The 23,488-nt window shown below is 38.9% G+C and overlaps 1 protein-coding gene and 1 long non-coding RNA gene across 2 annotated transcripts; one reads left to right on the forward strand and one right to left on the reverse strand.

Moving 5' to 3' along the window:
• On the forward strand, positions 1 to 21,599 carry LOC140819333 (uncharacterized). The gene is given in 17 exon segments (XM_073179372.1): positions 1 to 249; positions 362 to 459; positions 1,038 to 1,200; positions 1,283 to 1,393; positions 16,579 to 16,918; positions 16,921 to 17,528; positions 17,623 to 17,775; positions 17,860 to 17,959; positions 18,094 to 18,188; positions 18,597 to 18,618; positions 18,621 to 18,787; positions 18,875 to 18,931; positions 19,005 to 19,076; positions 19,213 to 19,311; positions 19,890 to 20,021; positions 20,136 to 20,309; positions 21,090 to 21,599. Coding segments are annotated over 17 exon segments (2,781 nt in total). The 5' UTR covers positions 1 to 3; the 3' UTR covers positions 21,234 to 21,599.
• LOC140819728 (uncharacterized) lies at positions 5,475 to 6,651 on the reverse strand. Its single transcript, XR_012115264.1, has 2 exons — positions 6,107 to 6,651; positions 5,475 to 6,007 (listed from the first exon to the last, which is right to left on the reverse strand). It is a non-coding gene; the product is annotated as an uncharacterized lncRNA (long non-coding RNA).
• Positions 21,600 to 23,488: the final 1,889 nt, after the last annotated feature.

A 23,488-nucleotide genomic window follows, 5' to 3' on the forward strand; every position in this document is an offset into this window, starting at 1 on the left:
CAAATGGTACAAGGTTTGTCGGGTTCCATATTTTATTGGGACGACAAGAAACATTGTTTTTGCGTGCAAAGTGGAATATACGTCGCTCATCTCTCGCAAATGAGTTTGCATCGTGTTCTTAACCAGTTCATGTTTGCTGCAAATTGTTTAAAAGTGGTAGATATCGTTGTTAACAAAATCCAGAAATCGAAAAGCTTGCCTCCACCTACGCTGCGAGCATTTGCCTCTTCTGTTAGTGCATGGCTAAGAGTGAGTGAGATTGATATAAATTACCAACATTTCTGGGTCTGTCTTCTGCGTTCCAGTTTTGAATCATTTTGCTTATTCTGTCATGTTATTCAAATATCTTTCTTTGGAACAGAGGATACAAGATGTTGCTCTGGAAGAAGAGGTGAAGGTAAATAGCTCAGATGGTAGCACTACCCCCACTCTTTTGGGGTTGTCAAGTTCATTATCAAGGTTGGTCAACATTATCTTGGATTTGGAGATTGAATAATTATGTGTGCATTCATTGGATTTGTTGAAAGAGATAATTTAGAATTTAGAAATCGAAATCGTAATGATCATGTACTTCTACCTAATCTAATTTTATTTTGATTTTGGGATCGACTATTAAATGAACCATCTTGGATTTCTCATTTTGTTAACTTGGGATCATATGCGTTACGATTCAATTGCCAATCTCCGTTGCTCCCTCCTCTCTCTCTATTCACTTGAACGTGTCAAATCTGGACTTCTATATACCTATATCTCAAAATCTAGCGACACATTTATGTGCTTTTGCTCGGTGTTTTCTTACATTATAATGTGCTTCTTATATCTGTATAATAAAATCTGGCTCTTTGTTTCACTCAGTGCTATTTGGTCATATAAGGATGCTTGCCCATGACATTTATCCTTGTCTTGCTCCGCATGAACATACCCTGAATTTTGTATCAACTTTCTTTCAGATTAATTTTTCCCACAAAGTTCATGTTGGAGCTAATTTCTGTTTCTGAGCTTCTTATCTTAGTTCCTCTTGGTTTTATTTCATATAGTCTATGCTCAGGAGCCGAGCACTTGTTGCAAATAGTGTTTGGAGCTATTCCACAATTTTTTTCCGAAGTTGATGACTATGTCCCTGCTGCGGATATTGCTGTTCACATTTTGAACCATCTGTATCTAAAACTCAATGAAGTTTGTCTTGTTCAAGGAGGAGAGGTCATTCAAACATGTTCAAGTTTTATTATACTCGTTTCATGCATTTTTACGATTGGTTTTAATCAAATATGCTTCTTTTTAGGAGGATGCATATATGATGTTACTTTATATACTTGTCGGTAGTTTGTTGCCGTATATCGAGAGTCTTGATTCTTGGCTCTTTCAAGGAACTCTCGACGATCCTTTTGAGGAGGTATTTCTTGTTTTCTTACTTTACTTCTTTCCTGGAGTGATTTGAAACCTTTTATGAAATTCTATATGAGGCTACATTTGGTACTGCAAGTGGGAGGCCAGAGAACTGGAACTAATCAAATCCTTTACCAAGGAATACCTTCAACAAACGCCTACCTGTTATCTGATATCACGGAGGAAAAAATTTGCTTTCACCTTTTGGTATAACAAAAGGAGGATGGTTGAACGTAATTTTGCTTAATTTACTCATTTTATTATTTACACTATCGATTAAGAAAGTTAAAACACATTTTGTCAAGATCGGGAAGCCCTAGATGAGTAGTACCATTATTTTTTTATATGAAATTTAATTGCAACAATAGATTACAGTAACAAAATTTTAAAAAAAATCATCCATTAATAGGAGCTGGAAGACGATTAATTTATTATTTAGTAATCATTAGCGATGGACATTAGTCACATGATAGAAAGCATATTCGTATGCTCCATTAAATTCTATCAATATTTTTTAGATTTACGATAGAAACTTTGAAACAAAATATGTTAATAAAAAATAATGTTAAGTTCTGTTATGTGTACACTCACGGTTTAATAAGATTAAATGAACTGTTTGCATCTCAAAACACGGTTTGTTTACAGACTTTCATATGTGTAAAATAATGTTCTCATTGTTGTCGTATTATTGTAAATACTTTTGTATAGTCCATGGAACTGTTTCATTATGTAACAACTGAAATCATAAAAAAGTAACGTGTTTTTGAAATGTATTTCGCTTAAAGAATATATTAAACATTTAGTAGTAATATCATCTGCTTTTTGCCGAACATAGTAAAATTCAAATATTATTGGATCATGTAATTTGGGAAAACATAAAATGGGTGTGCACACGTATATATAGATGTAATTAAACTTCATAATTTTTTACTTTGTGAAGGAGGAAGGATTGCCCCAACTATCATATGTTCCCTCCATCTTCCCCTTTCTGTCTAGCCAAATGATATAAAGGAATTTCCCCTTGTTCCCGATGAACAAGTCTCCTCTGATAAAACTCTCTCTCCACTTAGAGGAATAAAGTTGAAAGATCCTAAAATTTTCTACGCATGTTCTTAAGTTATTTCTGATGCTCTATTTAATTTTAGGCACCTACATAACAGGTTGTGCACGCTTGCTGTCTCATCTGATTTATATTTGATGGGTTCGTGACGACAAATTTTGTCGAACTATTAAAATATATGAGAGATATACGTAATATTTAGTTTCCTTTCTTATTAAGATTAGGATCCTAGATTTGATTTTATTCTGTTTCCGATTTTATTCTGTTTCCTAGTTTGAGGATTTGATTCTATTTTATTTCCTAGTTTGAGGATATTTCCTAATCTCTACTCCTTGTATTTATACTCTGTTTGACATTAATAAAATTCAAGAATTCAGTTTATCAAATTCTTCATGTATCAGAGCGACCATGGTAAAACACGGTCTCGCCACAGGAACCTCTTCGGAGGAAAAATTCGATATCCTTGAATCGAATCCCAACCCGTCCAATAACTCTCTCCTTATCACTCCTCACCGCCTTACAGGTCCGAACTACTTGCAATGGTCCCAATCCGTAAGAATGTTCATCTGTGGGTGCGGCAAAGAAGAGTACCTCACCGGAGAAATTGAAGCCCCAGCAAAGACTGATGTCGGCTATAAGAAGTGGAAGACGGAGAATCACTTAATCATGTCATGGCTCATCAATTCCATGAGTTTGGAAGTAGGTGAGAATTTCCTTCTCTACGAGACTGCTAAAGATGTTTGGGAGGCAGTCCGTGAGACGTATTCAAGTTCCGATAACACCTCGGAACTCTCGGCTATTGAATCAGCCCTCCACGACCTCCGGCAGGGAGAACTCGGTGTCACCCAGTACTATAATGCCCTCACCAAACAATGGCAGCAACTTGATGTTTTTGAAATCCACGCTTGGAAGTGTCTGGAAGATGGTCAGCGCTATCGCAAGATTGTGGAGCAGAAGCGCACCTTCAAGTTTCTACTCGGTCTCAACAAAGAACTAGATGATGTTCGAGGCAGAGTAATGAGTGCCAAGCCATTCTTGGGTCTTCGAGAAGCTTTTGCTGAGATTCGCCGAGAAGAAAGCCGTAAGAAGGTCATGATGGCCCCACCTCCTACCCTCGGTTGATGGTTCTGCCCTCCTCGGGTCTTCACTCGGTGCTACTGGAGCAACTCAACAAGAGAGGCGTAAGTCACGGCCAACATGTGAGCATTGTTCCAAACCAGGGCACACGAAGAACACTTGCTGGTTTCTCCATGGCAAACCTTCTGATTGGAAATCCTCCCGTCCTCCGACTGCCAAGCCCAACCGCGGCCTCTCAGTTCAGCCCTCAGGCGACCAGGCCAACGACAGTCCGTTCTCTCCGCAGCAGATTGAAGCACTGCAACAAATCATGTCTGCAACCTTAGCGCAACATGCTACTGGATCTAAATCCACCAGCCTTCACGTTACCAAAGGTACAGAATTTCTTGCTCTAATTTCCGCTCAGCAGTTCTCGTGCTCTTGGATTGTCGACTCGGGTGCCTCCGACCATATGACTGACAACCGAAATCTCTTTACAACATACCAACCCAATACCGACTCTCTCCATGTTCGGATTGCGGATGGCACGAAGACCCGGATTGCTGGTTTCGGATCTGTACAGATTTCCTCCGACCTTACTCTTAAATTTGTGCTGCATGTTCCTTCTTTGGATTGCAATTTATTGTCCATTAGTAAATTGACAACCGATGAACAGTGCTCGGCTAATTTTTCCAATAATGTGTGTTTTTTCCAGGAGTTGGGATCGATGAAGACGATTGGCAGTGCTAGGATGTGTTCAGGCCTCTATCTCCTCAATACAAGTCTATCCAGCCTCGAGTCTCACTCTCATTCCTGTTCAAATTCTAGTTTTGGTTTTCATATAGAGTCTGGAAGTGATGATATGCGCTTACACTTTGAGTTAGGTCATCCAAGTTTCTTTTATCTTGAAAAATTGTATCCGAATTTATTCGTTAATAAAAAGTCGAGGTTTTTTCATTGTGATATCTGACAACTTGCAAAACACACTCGGGTCTCATATAATCCTATCCCATACAAACCTTCTCAACCATTTTCACTCATCCACAGTGACATTTGGGGCGCATCTCGGATACCCAATATAAATGGAGCCCGGTGGTTCGTCACCTTCATCGACGATCATACCCGCCTTACATGGGTCTTTCTTATGAAGGACAAATCTGATCTCGCCCATATATTTCCAGCCTTCAACACCATGATCCAAACACAATTCAATACTCGTATTCGGGTTCTCAAGTCTGATAATGCCCGTGAGTACTTCAACACCACCTTAGGATCCTATTTCACCAAGCAGGGCATTGTCCAAATCAGCTCTTGCGTTGACACACCACAACAAAACGGGATTGCCGAAAGAAAAAAACCGTCACCTTTAAGAGGTCGCACGTTCCCTCCTATTCTCCATGAATGTGCCAAAATACCTGTGGGGAGAGGCTGTTTTGACCGCTGCCTATCTTATCAATCGGCTCCCGTCCCGGGTCTTGCGGTATGTCACCCCCTTTTCAAACCCTATCGTCCAATTTCCCACATATTAATACATTATCATCTCATCTCCCACCAAAAATATTTGGTTGGCACAGCTTTCGTTCACATCTACCCTCATTCCCGTAGTAAGCTTGATCCTCGGGCTACCAAGTGTGTATTCATCGGGTACTCCTCTAACAAAAAGGGATACAAATGTTACTGTCCCGTCTCTCGGAAAACATTCACAACTATGGATGTTAACTTTTTTGAGGATACTCCTTATTCTACCAAAACCGTCCTTCAGGGGGAGAAACACCTACAATCGAAGTCCCGTTTTGTAAAATCCTTCTTGATCCCGAACCACCCGAGTCAACTACACCTACTGTCCAAGGTTATAAAATTCGCTAGGCGTTAGTCGGGCGCCAGTCCAGCGCCTAGCGCCTAGGCCCCGCCCGCCTAGGCGCCGCTAATCGGATTCTACGATATTAAAATATAATAAATCACATACTAGAACTTCAATACAATAACATCAAATTTAAAATACGTTCAAAATATTCCCAACATAGTCTAATGTGTCATATCAATAAAATAAGAAATAATTCAGATTTCTTCCAAAATTCACAATAAAATAGTCTAATGTGTCATCACAAATTTACTCCACTTCTTCTTCTCCGAAATTTTCAACAACTTGTTCATCATCGGACACAAAATCAATATCATCATTGTGATCATCATCTTCTTCTTCAGATTCAAAATCATCCTCATGAAGTTCTCTAACTCTAGAGCTTCTTCGGGGTTGTAGATTTTCATTTGCCCCAGTGCTTCATCAACTAATTGCCAAGTGAGCCCCGAACCTGGTTCAACTTCATTTTCTTCCCCACCATCCACAATCCAACCTTGTGCATTTGAAGCATCTTTTTCAAGAAGGACGTCGACGTTCCTTTCTTTCTCTCTTTTTTGCTTGTTAAACAATCTAGCATTAAATTGGACAAATACTAGATTGTTCAACCTATTGACATCCAACCTATTTCTTTTCTTTGTATGAATCTGAAAAAAAAAACAGAGAAAGTAATTAGTATAGTTAGGAATATGAACATACATTTTAAAAATTATTCATAATTTATTTAAATTAAAGTTTAAACTTACTCATTCAAATGCACTCCAATTTCTTTCACACCCAGATGAACTTGTAGTTAATGAAAGAATCCTCAATGCCACTCTTAGCAAGTTGGGTGTGTGAGCACCGTAGGTACTCCACCATGTACATGGATCAAATGTATCGTCATTTTTTTCACATGCTTTTGCAGCCAATGCTTTCCCAAATAACCCAGTCTTATCTCTATATTTTGCAAATTCATTGTTAATAATTGTATCTTGCAGTTCAAACTCATCGGCATTCAAAACTTCCATGCATTCAAAAATCCCTGCCGCGACCTCTCCATAAAGAGCAATAAAACTATCTTTGTAGTAGAAGTAGGGATTCAACAAAAAGGCCGTGGTATGCAATGATGTATCCAGTCTATCCTTCATTTTTGACTCAATAATCACTATGATAGGTTGATAATTTGATTCGACATTGTTCAAGGCCACCTTGATATCTTCTTTAGCTCGAAGAAGCTCCCCATATAGAAACCCCATGGATGGCTTTCTATCTCCGTCAACCAATCGCAGAACTCTCACCAAATGAGCAAATATTTTCAAACAAAGTGACACACCATTCCAAAACTCATGCTCATCACAGTGGAGTAAGCCAATTTCCCTTTGTTTGTCTTTGACCATTTACAGTTCTCCCACATATCACTTGTACACATGGCCCTTAAACTAGATTTTTTCTCAATCAAACTTTGCAACGTGAGGAAGTTTGATGCAAACCTGGGTAACTCCTGGTCGGACTATGTCTCTTTTCTTTGTAAAACTTCTCATCAATGACAGTCTTATGGTGAGCATAAATGAAAATTGTAAAGACTTGGCTTGGTCGATAATCTTTTTAAATCTTGGAAGCTTGCCAATACTTTCAAGCATGAGATTAACAGTATGAGTTGCACATGAACTCCAAATATCCCTGGCCGCTTTTCTTTCATCAATTTAGCCGCAGCCATATTGTTGGTGGCATTGTCTGTTACAATCTGAACAATATTATGAGCTCCTACTTGTTCAACACACTTGTCAACATACTCAAAATAAGTCCAGCTGTATGTGCCTCGTCTGAAGACTCCTTAGACTCTAAAAATACTGTACCCTCCTTGCAATTAACACACAAATTTAATATGCTTCTTCTTTTTCTATCACTCCATGCATCTGTCATAATCGAGCACCCATTCTTTGCCCATTCTTCTTCGTGCTTCTTCAACAATTGCTTTGTTCTTTCAACTTCAGATTTCAAAATTGGCTCTCTAAGTTGATATTGAGTTGGAGGCTTGAACCCTGGCCCAAATTGACCCACTGCCTCAATTAGTTGCTTGAAGCTATCATTATCAAGAGCATTGAGTGAGATTCCATTTTCATAAGCCCATCTCCCAACATATTGTTGAAACTTGTTGAGTTCTCTCTTTGAAAAGAGCCTCATTGATATTTTTTTGGCGAAGCACTTTACTCCCACTTGAACTTACATTTTCTGGAGCAATCATCGATGCATATCTATCCATGGGACCAAGTAGATGAGGCTTTTTAATTCCATCTATCCCTTCAATTTCAGCATCTTCTTCTTCTTCTTGAGAAATATTCACCTCCGCTCTACAACTTTTTTCTTCTAGTATTTTGTTTTTCTTTTTGTTCTTCCCTTCTAAAATAGCATGTTTGCACTTATTACGATCTTCTTGAGATGCAATTCGACACCCAGATACATTTCCAGGTATATTTCCTATGTGCTCCTTGATTCTATACACTCCACCCGACATAATTTTTCCACACAACTTACATTTAACATTGTCGAGGTTCATAGGATCAATCAACATACCAAACTCCCATCCAATGTCATTCGACTTTCTCTTCAAAATCCCAGATTCAGGCTGAGTGATGGATGCAGTCGACGATGGATTGCTTGCCATTGAGCAAGTAATGATATAGTCACAATAGACCTGAAAATTTAATGTGATAACAACAAACAAATGATAGTACCAAAAAGCTCAAAGTCACTCCATATATTTTGAAGCATGAAGAAAATGACACTGAGCAAGTAATGATATAGTCACAGTAGATTTTTAAGTACATTTAGCATTTAGATACAAACAGGAAACAGCCATCATAAGATTACACTGGAAAATTAGTTTGTTAGAGTTGTCTTCATTTGCATACATACACCAACTCTAATTGCCACACTCAAGGTTATAAACCTACTGCTTCTAAGTTCTACCATAGACCACCACACAATACGAGTCAACACCTCTGTAATAGAAACCACACAAACTGAAAATCAAGCCTCACTAATAGAAACCACACAACTTTCTGAACATTCTGTAAAAGCTCAATTTTTTACAGCAACAATAAAGTAACAGCAACACTAATACAAACTGCACAACTTTCTGAACATTCTGTAAAATCAAGCCTCACCAATAGTTTCTTTGACAATGGCCACCCATTAAAGTAAATAAAAAAACAAACAGCATGCATGCCTAGTGGGAGAACGAGGAGTGCTTCTGGAATGGCCAATACAGCAATACTTATTCCAAATAATTAAATGCACGGCCAATACCTTGAACGAGGACGTCGAGGAGTGCTTCTGGAATCTGGAACGAACACCTTGAACGAGGAGTACTTCTGGAACGAGGACTGCTTCTGCCTTCTGGAACGAGAAGCGCTTTTGGAAAATAACGTGAAGAAAGAAACAGCAGCCCAGAAAGACATCAGCATACCTAGTGGGCCAAAATTTTATTTTTTAAAATGGGCTTTTTAACCGATCATTGAATTTTCAATTTTGAAGCCCAATTTTTTTTTTAATTCAGGCCCACCTAGGAGCCCAGGCGCGCCCAGGCCCGCCTAGCGCCCGGGCTTGCCGCCGAGCACCTTCTCGGTGCGGCCGGCCACCGCCTAGCGCCTAGGCGGGCGCCTAGGCCGAATTTTAGAACACTGCTACTGTCCCACCGAACCCGAACCCACCAGCTACCGAAACCCATGTTAGTCCACCCACCTCGCCAAACCTCCAAGTCTATACGCGAGGTCAGTGGCGACGAGGTCAGGGGGAGTGTGAAGCTCCTGCATGTAGCGCCCTTACCCGAGCCACTACTAAACAGACTAATAAACATGCAACATTAAACTTAATACCAACAGTTAAACAGCGGAAACCAAATACTTAATCATCTTACAACCCAAATGAAAACAAAACAATAACGACAGTCTTAAACATTAATACAACCATAACAATACAGATTCTGAACGAGAAAACTATAAACCACAGAAAACCTCCACTGGATCACCACCGAAAACCCAACTTGCTCTAGCCACTGCCCTGGTCGTCCGAACCGTCCAACCTAAGACCTGTCCCCGTGGAATGGGGTGCCCAAGATGAAAACAAGGACAGTGAGCGACAATCGCCCAATACGAGAATGTACGAGTATACAAACTGATATGATGCATGCGAAAATGCAATATGCTCGGATATCAAGGATCAAGTCAAGAATCTCATGCTCAGTCTAGAGGCGCCTGAGTGTGTAGTCTCTGATCTGCCCTAGGCATGTTTTGGCTCCCACACTCATCATCAAGACGTGGACCTGCAATGTCCAGGTCATCAGAGCCCGCGGGTCCCGTCGGACACTGTAGCTCTCGATGCCCCATCGTCCACAATACAGAATAGGGCTGAGCGGCCCCAACAAACGAGGTATATCTCAAAAGATATCAGGCTCAACATGATATGTCATGCATAATATGCCAAAGCAGTAAAACATGTATCATGCAACAGATAAATATGCAGCATATAAGTGTGTATACTACGCTTGGATATCTCAGTCAGTACATCACGTACCTCACTAAAACAATCTGACAGAAAGCTCCTGAACCTAGACAATACCAACATAAATGAAATCACTAACAAACCAGAATCAAACATGTACAAAGATCTCCCTAATGATCCTTAAATCACTATCTAAGGATTTAGGATTATACCTGCGTCCGTCGTCAGCCCGCTGATGATGTCTCGATCTCAGTACACCGACCCTCCTCGAGTCGACACTAGCTCCGAAACTTCCCGACAACAAAGTGCCTAGAAACTGGCTAGAAAACCTAAGGTACAACTAGAACTCTCTCTGAAGAATGCGGTGAAGAAACAAAAGAATCGGCTTCCATTTATAGGCTGCATCCGTACTATTTCAGAAAATCCGAACCAATCTTATCTGCCACGTGTCAGAATCTCATTGGTCTAGTTGGATTTCTCGAGATAATGTAATCCGAAGTAGGTCGGTTATCCATTTAAAATTCGGTGGATACCAACAGCTTAATCCCGAATTATCAATTCCTTAATAATACTAATTAACAACTCATTAATTATGTCTTAATTAATACTTCATTCAAATAGGAATTCGGGTCATTACATCCTCCCCTCCTTACAAAGATTTCGTCCTCGAAATCAAACTGAAGTACAATACAACTGAATAAAATACAACTCAAAACAAATGAGGATACTCTGAGCGCATACGACTCTCTAACTCCCAAGTCGCTTCTGCAGTACCTCGGCGTTGCCATTGCACTAGAACAAGTGGAATGGTCTTGTTTCTGAGCTTTTCTCTTTCCTACCCAGGATTAAAAGCGGCTGCTCGACATAAGTCAAGTCTTCTTCAAGTTGAACATCTGTCGGACTAAAAACGTGCGACTCATCTGCTACATACCGTCGTAGCAACGATACATGAAAGACATTATGAATGCTGGACAGATACGGCGGTAAAGCCAATCGATACGCCAAATTCCCAACACATTCCAAGATCTCAAAAGGTCCGATGAATCTTGGGACTAATTTTCCCTTGAGTCCAAATCTCATCACCCTGCGGAACGGTGAAACTTTAAGGAAAACTTTTTCCCCTGACTGAAACTGTAGAGGTCTACGCTTGGTATTCGCATAACTCGATTGACGATCTTGTGCAGTTTTAATTCCTCTTCTTGATCAATTCCACTACGTCAATCGCTTGTTGCACTAATTCAGGTCCTTGCACTTGTCGTTCTCCTACTTCGTCCCAAAACAAAGGAGTACGACAACGTCTACCATACAATGCTTCGAACGGAGCATACCAATGCTACTGTGGTAGCTATTGTTATATGCAAACTCCACAAGCGGCAGATGATCATGCCATGCTGGTCCAAAATCCAAAGCACAAGCACGCAACATGTCCTCGAGTGTCTGAATAGTCCTCTCAGACTGACCATCGGTCTCTGGATGATAGGCAGTACTCAGACTCAATGTCGTTCCCAACGCTTTTTGAAAACTTCCCCAGAACCTTGAGGTAAAGCGTGGATCTCTATCACTGACTATACTTGTTGGCACACCATGATATTTAAGAATCTCTTGGATGTATAGTCTTGCCATGCGATCGAAACTATATTCCCGACTATACGGAATGAAATGTGCTGACTTAGTCAGTCGGTACCACAACAACCCAATTGCATCACAATTCTTAGAAGACAGCGGCAAGTGGTGACAAAATCCATCGTTACATGCTCCCACTTCCACTCAGGATAGGAAGATTCTGAAGTAATCCTCCTGGTCGTCGATGTTCAGCTTTCACTTGCTGACAAACCAAACACTTGGCTACAAACTGGTAAACACTTCTCTTCATACCTTTCCACCAAACTTGGTCTTCAAATCCTTATACATTTTCATGCTTCCAGGGTGGATACTCAACTTACTCCTATGAGCTTGAGATAAAATCTCGTCTCTCAATTTAGAATCTTCTGGAACTACGATTCTTCCTGACAACCACAAGGTTCAATCTGTTTGGAACGCAAAGCCAGATGTGTTGTCTCCGTTAGCTAACCTTGCTAACTTTTTCACCTTCGGATCAGAAAACTGAGCTTCTCTGATTTTGGCATACAACAATCGGTTCAGATAAAATGCTCGTTACTCGAATGTGTTCCATTCTTTTCTTATGACGGAAGTGAAATCCCATAGAACAACAATCTTGGATTACACTTGATATAAAACTTGTCTGAAGTGCTGATAATCTCACCTTGCGACTAAGAGCATCAGCTGTAAGATTCGCTGATCCTGGATGATACTTGATTCGCAATCATAATCCTTTAACAAATCCATCCATCTTCTTTGGCGCATATTCAACTCTGCTTGAGTGAAGATATACTTCAAACTCTTGTGATCTGTAAAGATCTCAAATCTATCTCCATACAGATAATGTCGCCAAATCTTCAAAACAAACACAATCGCTGCCAATTCCAGATCATGAACTGGATAATTCTCTTCATGCTTCTTCAACTGTCTGGATGCATATGCAATCACATGACCATTCTGAGTTAAAACGCACCCAAGTCCTTGAAGTGATGCATCGGTGTACACAATGTACCCTCCTGATCCAGATGCCAGAGCTAAAACTGGTGCAGCTGTCAAACGTTGACACAGTTCATTGAAACTATTTTCACAATCATGAGTCCATTCGAGCTGCACATTCTTACAGGTCAGTTGAGTCAATGGTTTGGCAATCTGAGAAAATCCTGAAATGAATCTCGGTAATATCCTGCCAAACCTAGAAAACTTCTTATCTCTTGAGCTGATTCCGGTCGTGCCCAACTCAACACTGCTCCATGATATCGACACAAGCTTCAGCAACATCAGCATTCTCATCTCCGGTCAACGGTGGAGGTCCAATCTTCATGAAATCCATAATGTTGACACGGTTCCTACGTTCCTTTCATCATGATCTCGGTGACGCCTTCCGTCACGATCTCTACGACGATGTTCTCGGCCAGCCTCATCGTCGCCATAACGGCCATGTCCCACACTACCGTGACTGCTTCCATCTCCTGACATCTGAAAGGAAACTAAAATCAACCTCTAAATCCTCAAAACAAAATTACTAATGTCCCAAAAATCTTTGCATGCTCTGATACCACCAAATGTAGCGCCCTTACCCGAGCCACTACTAAACAGACTAATAAACATGCAACATTAAACTTAATACCAACAGTTAGACAGCGGAAACCAAATACTTAATCATCTTACAACCCAAATGAAAACAAAACAATAACGACAGTCTTAAACATTAATACAACCATAACAAATACATGATTCCGAACGAGAAAACTATAAACCACAGAAAACCTCCACTGGATCACCACCGAAAACCCAACTGCTCTAGCCACTGCCCTGGTCGTCCGAACCGTCCAACCTAAGACCTGCCCCGTGGAATGGGGTGCCCAAGATGAAAACAAGGACGTGAGCGACAATCGCCCAATACGAGAATGTACGAGTATACAAACTGATATGATGCATGCAAAATGCAATATGCTCTGATATCAAGGATCAAGTCAAGAATCTCATGCTCAGTCTAGAGGCGCCTGAGTGTGTAGTCTCTGATCTGCCCTAGGCATGTTTTGGCTCCCACACTCATCATCAAGACGTGGACCTGCAATGTCCAGGTCATCAGAGCCCGCGGGTCCCGTCGGACACTGTAGCTCTCGATGCCCCATCGTCCACAATACAGAATAGGGCTGAGCGGCCCCAACAAACGAGGTATATCTCAAAAGATATCAGGCTCAACATTATATGTCATGCATAATATGCCAAAGCAGTAAAACATGTATCATGCAACAGATAAATATGCAGTATGTAAGTGTGTATACTACGCTTGGATATCTTAGTCAGTACATCACGTACCTCACTAAAACAATCTGACAGAAAGCTCTGAACCTAAACAATACCAACATAAAGAAATCACTAACAAACCAGAACAAACATGCTACAAGTTCTCCCTAATGATCCTTAAATCACTATCTAAGGATTTAGGATTATACCTGCGTCCGTCGTCAGCCCGCAGATGATGTCTCGATCTCAGTACACCGACCCTCCTCGAGTCGACACTAGCTCCGAAACTTCCCGACACCAAAGTGCCCTAGAAACTGGCTAGAAACCTAAGGTACAACTAGAACTCTCTCTGAAGAATGCGGTGAAGGAAACAAAAGAATCGGCTTCCATTTATAGGCTGCATCCGCACTATTTCAGAAAATCCGAACCAATCTTATCTGCCACGTGTCAGAATCTCATTGGTCTAGTTGGATTTCTCGAGATAATATAATCCGAAATAGGTCGGGTTATCCATTTAAAATTCGGTGGATACCAACACCTTAAACCCGAATTATCAATTCCTTAATAATACTAAATTAACAACTCATTAATTATGTCTTAATTAATACTTCATTCAAAATAGGAATTCGGGTCATTACAAGCACATCCTACACTTGCCGCTGAAGACACCACTACACCGATCCCAATTCCGGAGACAACTACCCTAAGCACTACGACTCCAGCCCCTCAGAATCAGAATCTGGAAGACTTGCCTATAGCTCTACGGAAAGGTACTCGTACATGCACTAACCATCCGATTGATAGGTGGGTCTCCTATAGACGTTTCTCCCAGTCCTACCGAGCATATGTCACGAAGCTGGATAATATCTACATTCTGAATACCATACAGAAAGCACTTTTGCATCCGGGTTGGGCTGAAGCAGTGAAATCCGAACTCACGTCTCTAGAAAAGAATGGTACGTGGTCGATTACCGAATTGCCATCGGGTAAAAGAGCGGTGAGTTGTAAATGGATTTTTACGGTGAAGTTTAACGCTGATGGGAGTGTTTGAGAGATTGAAAGCTCGATTAGTGGCTCGTGGGTTTACTCAGTCTTATGGGATCGATTATGAAGAGACATTTGCGCCGGTTGCGAAACTCAATACTGTCCGGATCCTCCTCTCCTTAGCAGCGAATCTCGACTGGAAATTGCAGCAATTGGACATTAAGAATGCATTTCTTAATGGGGACCTAGAGGAATAAGTGTATATGGAAGTTCCTGACGGTTTTAGTGGTTCCGAATGAACCAGGGAATCAAGTGTGCAGACTGCATAAGTCCATCTACGGTCTTAAACAATCGCCGAGAGTGTGGTTTGGAAAGTTTTCCACGGTGGTTTAAGACCAGGGGTTTGTCCAGTGCCGAACAGATCATACGCTCTTTGTTAAACATTCTCAAGATAATAGAATTGCCATTCTTATTGTGTATGTGGATGACATTATATTAACAGGAGATGATGAAGAGGAAATCAGTAGTATCAAGGCGTTGGCTCGAACGTTTGAGGTGAAGGATTTGGGACCTCTCCGTTACTTTCTAGGTATGGAAATTACCCGTTCAAAGAAGGGCATATCCATTTCTCAGCGGAAACATGTACTCGATCTACTTAACGATACTGGGATGCTCGGTTGTAAACATGCAAGCACACCAATGGTATCAACTCGAGAGGCCGAAGGTGTACCTGAAGGAGATCCCGTCGAGAAACAACGGTATCAACGGTTGGTGGGACGATTGATCTACCTGTCGCACACACGACCGGACATTGGCTTCGCGGTTAGCTACGTAAGTCAGTTCATGCATAATCCGAAGCAATGCCACATGGATGCAGTCTACCGCATACTTTGGTATCTGAAGAAGTCTCCCGGAAAGGGGATTTTATTTCAGAAACATGATGATCGTGACATCGTTATGTTTTCAGATGCTGATTGGGCAGGAAGTCGTATTGACCGAAGATCTACTACGGGTTATTGTTCCTTCGTATGGGGAAATTTGGTGACATGGAGGAGCAAGAAGCAACCCGTTGTGTCAAGAAGCAGTGCTGAAGCTGAGTTCCGGGCGTTGTCCTTAGCCACGTGTGAAGGGATATGGATTAGAAGAATGATGGCTGAATTGAAGATGCCGTACCACGAGTCTGTGATCCTCAAGTGCGATAATCAAGCTACGATTAGTATTGCTAAAGACCCTGTTCATCATGACCGTACTAAACATGTCGAAATCGATCGTCACTTTATTGCCGAGAAGATTAAGAGTACCGAAGTATTACTGCAGTATACTCCAACTCGTGAACAACTTGCGGATATCTTGACCAAAGCTTTGATTGGTCCTAACTTTGATGAAATATGTAACAAGTTGGGAATGTATGACATTTACGTCCCAACTTGAGGGGGAGTGTCGAATTATTAAAAGATATGAGAGATATACGTAATATTTAGTTTCCTTTCTTATTAAGATTAGGATCCTAGATTTGATTTTATTCTGTTTCTGATTTTATTCTGTTTCCTAGTTTGAGGATTTGATTCTATTTTATTTCCTAGTTTGAGGATATTTCCTAATCTCTACTCCTTGTATTTATACTCTGTTTGACATTAATAAAATTCAAGAATTCAGTTTATCAAATTCTTCAAATTTGTGTCTGTAATGTATGCTTGGGTTGTTCATCAGAATCACTGTTCACACATTCATTGATTGTTTACAGTGATTGCATTTGTTCTGTTTCTTGATTTTAAGGGTGTAAGATTTGTGTTTCAATTATGAGTGCTGTTGACAGAGGTGACTTTTTGATGGCTCCTTTTGGTTTCTTTATATTTCTGGTGCAACAATCATATGTATGGTTCATTTTACCTTTCGGCAGATGTTCTTTGTTTCTAACAAAGAAATCACAATAGACGAGGCTGAATTTTGGGAGAAAAGCTATCAACCAAGACCAGCAATGTCCAAGAGATTGCATCCGGAAGATTTTGCTTATGATTTTCTACCTTCAGCAGAAGACAATAAAGATAAGAATGTTAGAAAATCTGTACCTTTGTCTAGTGTACCCGTGGGAAAAGAAGCAAATAACAAAGAATTTCAAGTTTGTCCATTCTTCATCATGGATATGGCGAAGGCAATTATTTCTGCTGGAAAATCACTGCAGCTGATTCGACATGCTCCTATGCAATCTCCTTTGCAATTTCTGCTGACTATGTTGAGAAAGGAAACAGCATAGCTGGATTAACCCTGTCGGAGGTCTTTTGTGCCTCATTAACAGCACTTATTGGCCATGGTGATCATGTTGCTGAGTATTTTTGGCAAGATGACAAACATCTGTGCGGGCAAACAGAGGAGATTGAGGAAAATGATGGGAGCTTTCAATTAAATACTCACTCAAAAAATGTCTGGCAGAAGTTAGTGGCAGATATTTTGAACCAGAAAAGAGATACTAGTTCAATACCTGCAAAAAAAGGTGCAATAAATTACAACATGACAAAGGGGAGGATAGCAGTTCCAGATGAAATAGATAACCTTCCCCGAAGATATTGTCCTGAAAATCCAGCTATCACAGTTTGCAGTGATATTATTTATGAGAATAGAGATGCTTGGAGCTCATTAAACATATCTCAAGCCTTTTGTCTTCCCGCTCTGAATGATGATGTGCTTAGGCAAGCTATATTTGGTGATAATTGTGGTTGTGGTTTGACAATCATGAACACGGATTACACTTCGGGTCTTCACTTTGGTGAATTAGATCATCATCGGTTCCTGGATGACACAAAGATGCTGGAAGTTTTGCTTCCATTTCCAACTCTTCTTCCATCTTTCCAGGTTTCCCATTTGCGGAGTTATCTTAAATGGTTTGTGATGTGAAATATAATGTTGTTTTTGCTAGGATTTAGGTTTTCTTTCATTCTTTGGGCAGGATGACCTTCACGTGTCTGAGGTTTTACCCTTTCAGAATAACAGTACTCTGGCATCAAGTATCCTTAGCTGGATTCAAAAGGTTGAACCTGAAACTACTCCGCTTCCTATTGTTTTCCTTCAAGAGTGCCTCATTGTCTTCATCAAGAAGCAGGTTGGGGATGAACAATGACTCACAATACTTGTCATAAATCTTTTAATCGATTTGTCACAAATTCATGAAAAATTTTGTATGCAGGCTGATTATATTGGCAGCAAAATGTTGTCCAAATTACTGCATGACTGGAGATTGCTGGACGAGTTGGGTGTGCTGCGTGCCATATATTTATTAGGATCAGGTGTCCCACTGGATGACTGTTCCTTTGTGTGCCATAAATTTATTGGGATCTGGTTTCCTCTTAGATGATTATTCCATTAATTCACATGTTAACTATATTTATAAAATATATCTGACTGGCTGCAAATACTCTAGGTGATCTGCTACAGCATTTTCTGTCTGTCATTTTTAATAAGCTAGACAAAGGAGAATCCTTAGACGATGATTTTGAATTGAACACGATATTGCAGGTACAGTTTCATCTAATAAAGCTTCATCAAGTCTTGAAGTGTCAAAAGTTTTTTCCATTTAGTTCCATTTTGTTACTGTGACATGGATCATCATGCTTATTCGTCAACAGCGATTTAGAGTGGACATTAATGTCCAGTTTATACTTACAGGGTTTTGAGTTACTTCTTCTGATTATTGCAAGTAAGCTGTAGTCCCCTTAATTCCTATCAGCCAACTTGTCTTGTAATCCATGAGTCATCAGGGGTCCTGATGATTGTTGGGACAAAATATCACGAACTGTGGGCATAAAAAATTGTCTGGTACTAGTTGGAGAAATATAGTATGCTGTCCATTGATTTTTTTCTTTGTGTAATTTGATGTTGTATTATGGACTGGCACCATTAATTTCAGAATTTATTTTTCATCAGGAATCAATAAGGAATTCTGCTGATAATTGCTTTTAAGTACACCTGATGCATTGGTTGTGTCACTAGCCAAAAATCCTGGTATGAATGAAGGTGAACAGCGTAATCCATCCATTGTTGTCTCCACTCCTCGTAAAGGTAGAGCGTATAGCTCGGGAATGGATGTCTTGGACTCTTTTGCATTCACATACAAGGCATGTGCTAGGACTTTGTTACCTTTGTTTTCTATGTTAGTTTGAAAATATAGTTTACTGGATTTCATTTGTGATGCAATGCGATAGGTCTCTTGGCCCCTTGATCTTATTTGCAACCTGGAAGCCATGAAGAAGTATAATCAGGTAGACCTTGGCGCATCATATATATTATTTGAGTAGCTGTTTTTCTCTTTAATACCTGGTATAATTTCTGCAGGTGATGAGTTTTTTGTTGAAGGTTAAACGTGCAAAATATGTACTGGATAAAACTCGAAGGTGGATGTGGAAGGTACCTCTGTCTTCCTTTAGAACCGTATTTAATTTAAATGTCTTGCGGACTTCAGGACACGGACTGATCCTTTGATTTCTACTCGTATTCAACCAAAAATGCTTAGATCCTTTGTATATCACTTTATATCTCTTAGGATAGAGGCATTGCCTCGACTAAGCAAAAGCGCTGCTGGTTGCTGGAGCAAAAACTCCTTCATTTTGTGGATGCATTTCACCAATATGTTATGGACAGGGTAATGTGTTTCTGACTCTTAAATACAGGTGATTGGAGGGTGAGTTGTTTGTCATACTTTATCATGCGTGGAGTATGAACAAGAATTGGTTTAGCATTATTTCCAAGAGCTTTATCTGTAAATTGTCAATCTAGCGTCTAAGTTGATATATTGTTTTTTGTTGTATGATTTCATTGGATTGTGTTTCAACATTTTGAAATTCCAAGGTGAGAATTGAAACACATTCCTTGATCCAAATGGATATATCGTCAGTGTAATGAGAACTATTTTGAATTACACATTTCATAAAGAGACCTCCTATCTCGTTCAATATGATTTTCAGATTTAGAATTTTATTCATTTCAACTATTAAATATGGAGTTCAGCGCCTCCAAATCCTTGTAAAGACAGCAACAAATAATAAAAGATAGCAACAAATTAGCAAATCAAGACTTCTTCTATCCTAAAATAAAAGATGCCACCAGATCAATCTATTACCCTTCTTAAAGTATAAAGTTAAATATTGTGCAGGTGAAAAGCAAAATTTCCATGTAAATACTTATATTGCTTGCAGTCTATAACCAGGATTTGATGAACAGGTATATCATAATGCGTGGCGAGAACTCTGTGAGGGTGTGGCGGCAGCTGGAACTCTGGATGACGCTATAGAAGTGCATGAATCCTACTTATTGTCCATTCAGAGGCAGTGTTTTGTGGTTCCAGACAAGCTGGTCTCTTTCACATACTTAGATTCTTATAATAAATTATATGTTTTATGCAAAATTTTATTGCTTGTCACCTTGTGATGATGATGGCTACCTAAAAGAAGTCCTTTTTGCTTGCAGGGGGGATTGATTGCTAGTCGCATAAATAGTATACTCGGGCTAGCTCTTGACTTCTATTCTATACAACAGACTCTAACCTCTGGTGGGGCAATTTCTGCTGTCAGAGCAAGAGGTGAAAAGGAACTTGAGCAAATAGGGAAACAGTTCGATGAATGCATGGCATTTCTCCTCAGGGTATTCTTTTGTAAACATACAATTCTCTCCATAGTTATTTTCTATGTGTCATCCATCAGCTTCCAATATTGTTCTCTTTCCTTTCCCTTTCGTTTTTATCTTTCTTGACCCCCAAATATCTTTTATTTATTCCGGTAATATTGTTCCCCATTTCCTTTTTTATTTTGCTTTGTACCTTGCTTCTCTAGTTCTCTCCTATAAACTGATGAAGCCACAACGATGAAACTCCTTGCATTCTGTTCATCTCTTTTCTCCTTATCTATTTAAGATGAATGCATCATCTCAGATAATTGGTTCACCAGAACTCCAATTTGCTACCAGTGTTTAGTCCATGATTGGATCTTGCCCTGTAGGCTGCTGTGATATTTTAGCAATGTAGTTGTGCAGCTAGCTTCTGTGAAGATATGTGATAGTAGAGTCTCGTAGAACGTGACGAAAGCAATTTTCAATTGTTCTGTAGATTGGTCTGGTATCTACTGTGGGTGATCTAATCACTTCATTTCTGATATATATAATTTTATTAGAACTTGCTTTTTTTCAATTTTTTTAACAAATTGGGAGGGGGTTTGGTTTATTAGCATCATTTTTAAGATGATTTAAGCTTAATAGCAAGTAAAAGTAGTCCTTCACATCTATTATTTTTGCAAATTGTAAGTAACTAAGTTTGTTTTCTTTTTATGCACGTGAAAACTCTTCAAAGTAAATAATTATGCTTCCTTTAGTAGCATAGACGATAACATATGTGGCTATCAAGTTGCACATCTGTATTTGGTGTTGCAGATTCTCTCTGTGAAGCTCAATGTTGGTCAGTTCCCTCATTTGGCAGCTCTAGTTACCCGTATCAACTATAATAGCTTCTATATGTCTGATGGGGGAAGCCTGATAAGCGCTCCTGGCTCTGCCAACCTGCGCCTACATAGTTAAATTGGTTTCTGCTCGGCCAAATGCCTTCTCAAGATGCTTCTATCTGGTGTTTGTGTATTAGAAATGGAGTTCTTGTTTTTATACGAACTGCACTTGCTGTAGATGCACCATCCATGCAATGTCTTGATCTTGCACTCGAGGTGAAAAATCTTATCTGAGAAACACTCAAATTAAGGTGTGATGCTATGGTTTTCAAGTTTTTTGTGATATGTAGATTTGAGAAATGATCAGATTAAGAGGTGCTGCATAGTTTTCAGAGTTTTGTGATTTATAGATTAGGATAGATCTGAATATGTTGTTCATACTATTATTTTAGATATTCACAGTGTAAACATTTATTTTTTACAGTTCAAATGTAATTTTATACATAACAATGAAAAAGCAAAGCCTCAATGATACTCGCCATAAAACCACCAAATGATCTCTTCTTCCTCGTCTGGCTCTTCCCTTATCAAAATCTTCTTATGGACGAGTCTTTTCTAAATTGCCTGGTTTTGGTGTGATCTTCATGATATTATAGAATTGATCATTTGAAGAAGGCTAGTGGTTCAAGATTCTAGAATGAGATGAAAAGCCATGGGGTTCATATGATGGTTTTTGTTTACGAATATTTTGGTAATTTATTTTAAATTCTTTGAAGTTGAGTTTGGATTGATTATTTTGATTTGGATGGAGATATTTGATTTGGAAAACGAGGATTTGAGGGATGAATATCAAATCACATTCATTTTGAGTGTGTTTGAAGTATATCATTATTATTATTGAAATTACTTAACTTGATACGAAATAGATTTGAAATTCACTTGAATTTTGTCTATTAAATCAAATCAAATCAAGAAATTTGAATCAATTGATCTGAAATCCATTATCTCAAATTCATTGTTCAAAAGCACAACTTTGAATATATGTTAGGGGATGAAATAAATGCTTTGGTTCTGAAAGCTTATTCCTGTACTATTTTCTTTCTCCATTTGACAAAAAAAAATTCAATGGTTGATTACCAATATCAATTGCACTAGATTTACATGGTATTACAGTTATGACTATTTGTGTATTGTAGAATTTACAAGCCTCATGTTCCTGCTTCTCACAAGGTAGTAGAGAAACAAAAGCAAGGGGATGATATGCAGCTTAAACAAAACAGAGTTGTTTGTCCTAACAACCAAAGGAATTAAGATCTCTCAAACCTGTGTTTGTACAACAAAGAGTAAGGATCACGGATCTCATATGAAAAACCTTCCAAAATGAAATTTACTTGGAGTTTGTAAAAATCTTGAAAGCAAATTTGCTGAAAACATTATATCTAGTCTTGTTGAGGATAAGTATAGCAAACTACCAACAATACTTCTATAAAGAGAAGCATTTGTTTTTTCACTTTCATCTTCTTTTGCTAGCTTCTCGTTTACATCCAAAGGAGTTGCTGCTGGTTTAGCTTTGTCCATAAGAATTTTTTTTCAGAATTTCCCATGCATACTTTGTTTGAGAAATGAAAATACCTTTATTTGATTGGCTGATTTTATGTGATGTCTCGAAAATTAGAAGTCCACATGAACCACGTGAGTGTAAGTTATTAAATTTCTTATGTATTTTATTAAATGATTTTAATGCATGTTTATTTCATTAGATTGTGTTTTAATTCATAATTTAAGAATTTGCATTATTTTAATAGTTATGTCTAGTGGATATACGTTAAAAAGGTTTTCTTGAGTTTATGTTACAGGCGAATATTCGATGCGGGATCGAGGAAAAGATCGGCAACGATTCTGGCAATTTTAAAATATGGTATTTATTTTATTTAAGAAAAGGATGGAGTATTTTAAATAATTTAATTAATTTTAGTAATTTAAGAGCCTAATTAAATTATTTAAATGATTAATTGATTTTAAATTTTTAGAGTTGTAGCATTTGTGCATCTTATTTAAATTTAAAATTTATAGTTGGGTTAATATGGGTTTTATTTTAAAGTAGCATGTTAAATATTTTTTTTAAATATATTTTAATCATGATTCCACTCATATACACACATGTTACAAATTCTTTTATATATATATATATATATATATATATATATATATATATATATATATATATATATATATATATATCAAATCATGCAAGCACACATACTTTGACTCACACACACACACACTCACATATTTACACACACATATACACGTACACATATGCACACAAAACAAAAACACAACACATTATTTTCTATTCAACTTTTTGACTAAATAGATGGGAAGCTTTGA

Source organism: Primulina eburnea, chromosome 18, assembly GCF_022965805.1.
Source record: "Primulina eburnea isolate SZY01 chromosome 18, ASM2296580v1, whole genome shotgun sequence".
Lineage (NCBI taxonomy): Eukaryota > Viridiplantae > Streptophyta > Magnoliopsida > Lamiales > Gesneriaceae > Primulina > Primulina eburnea.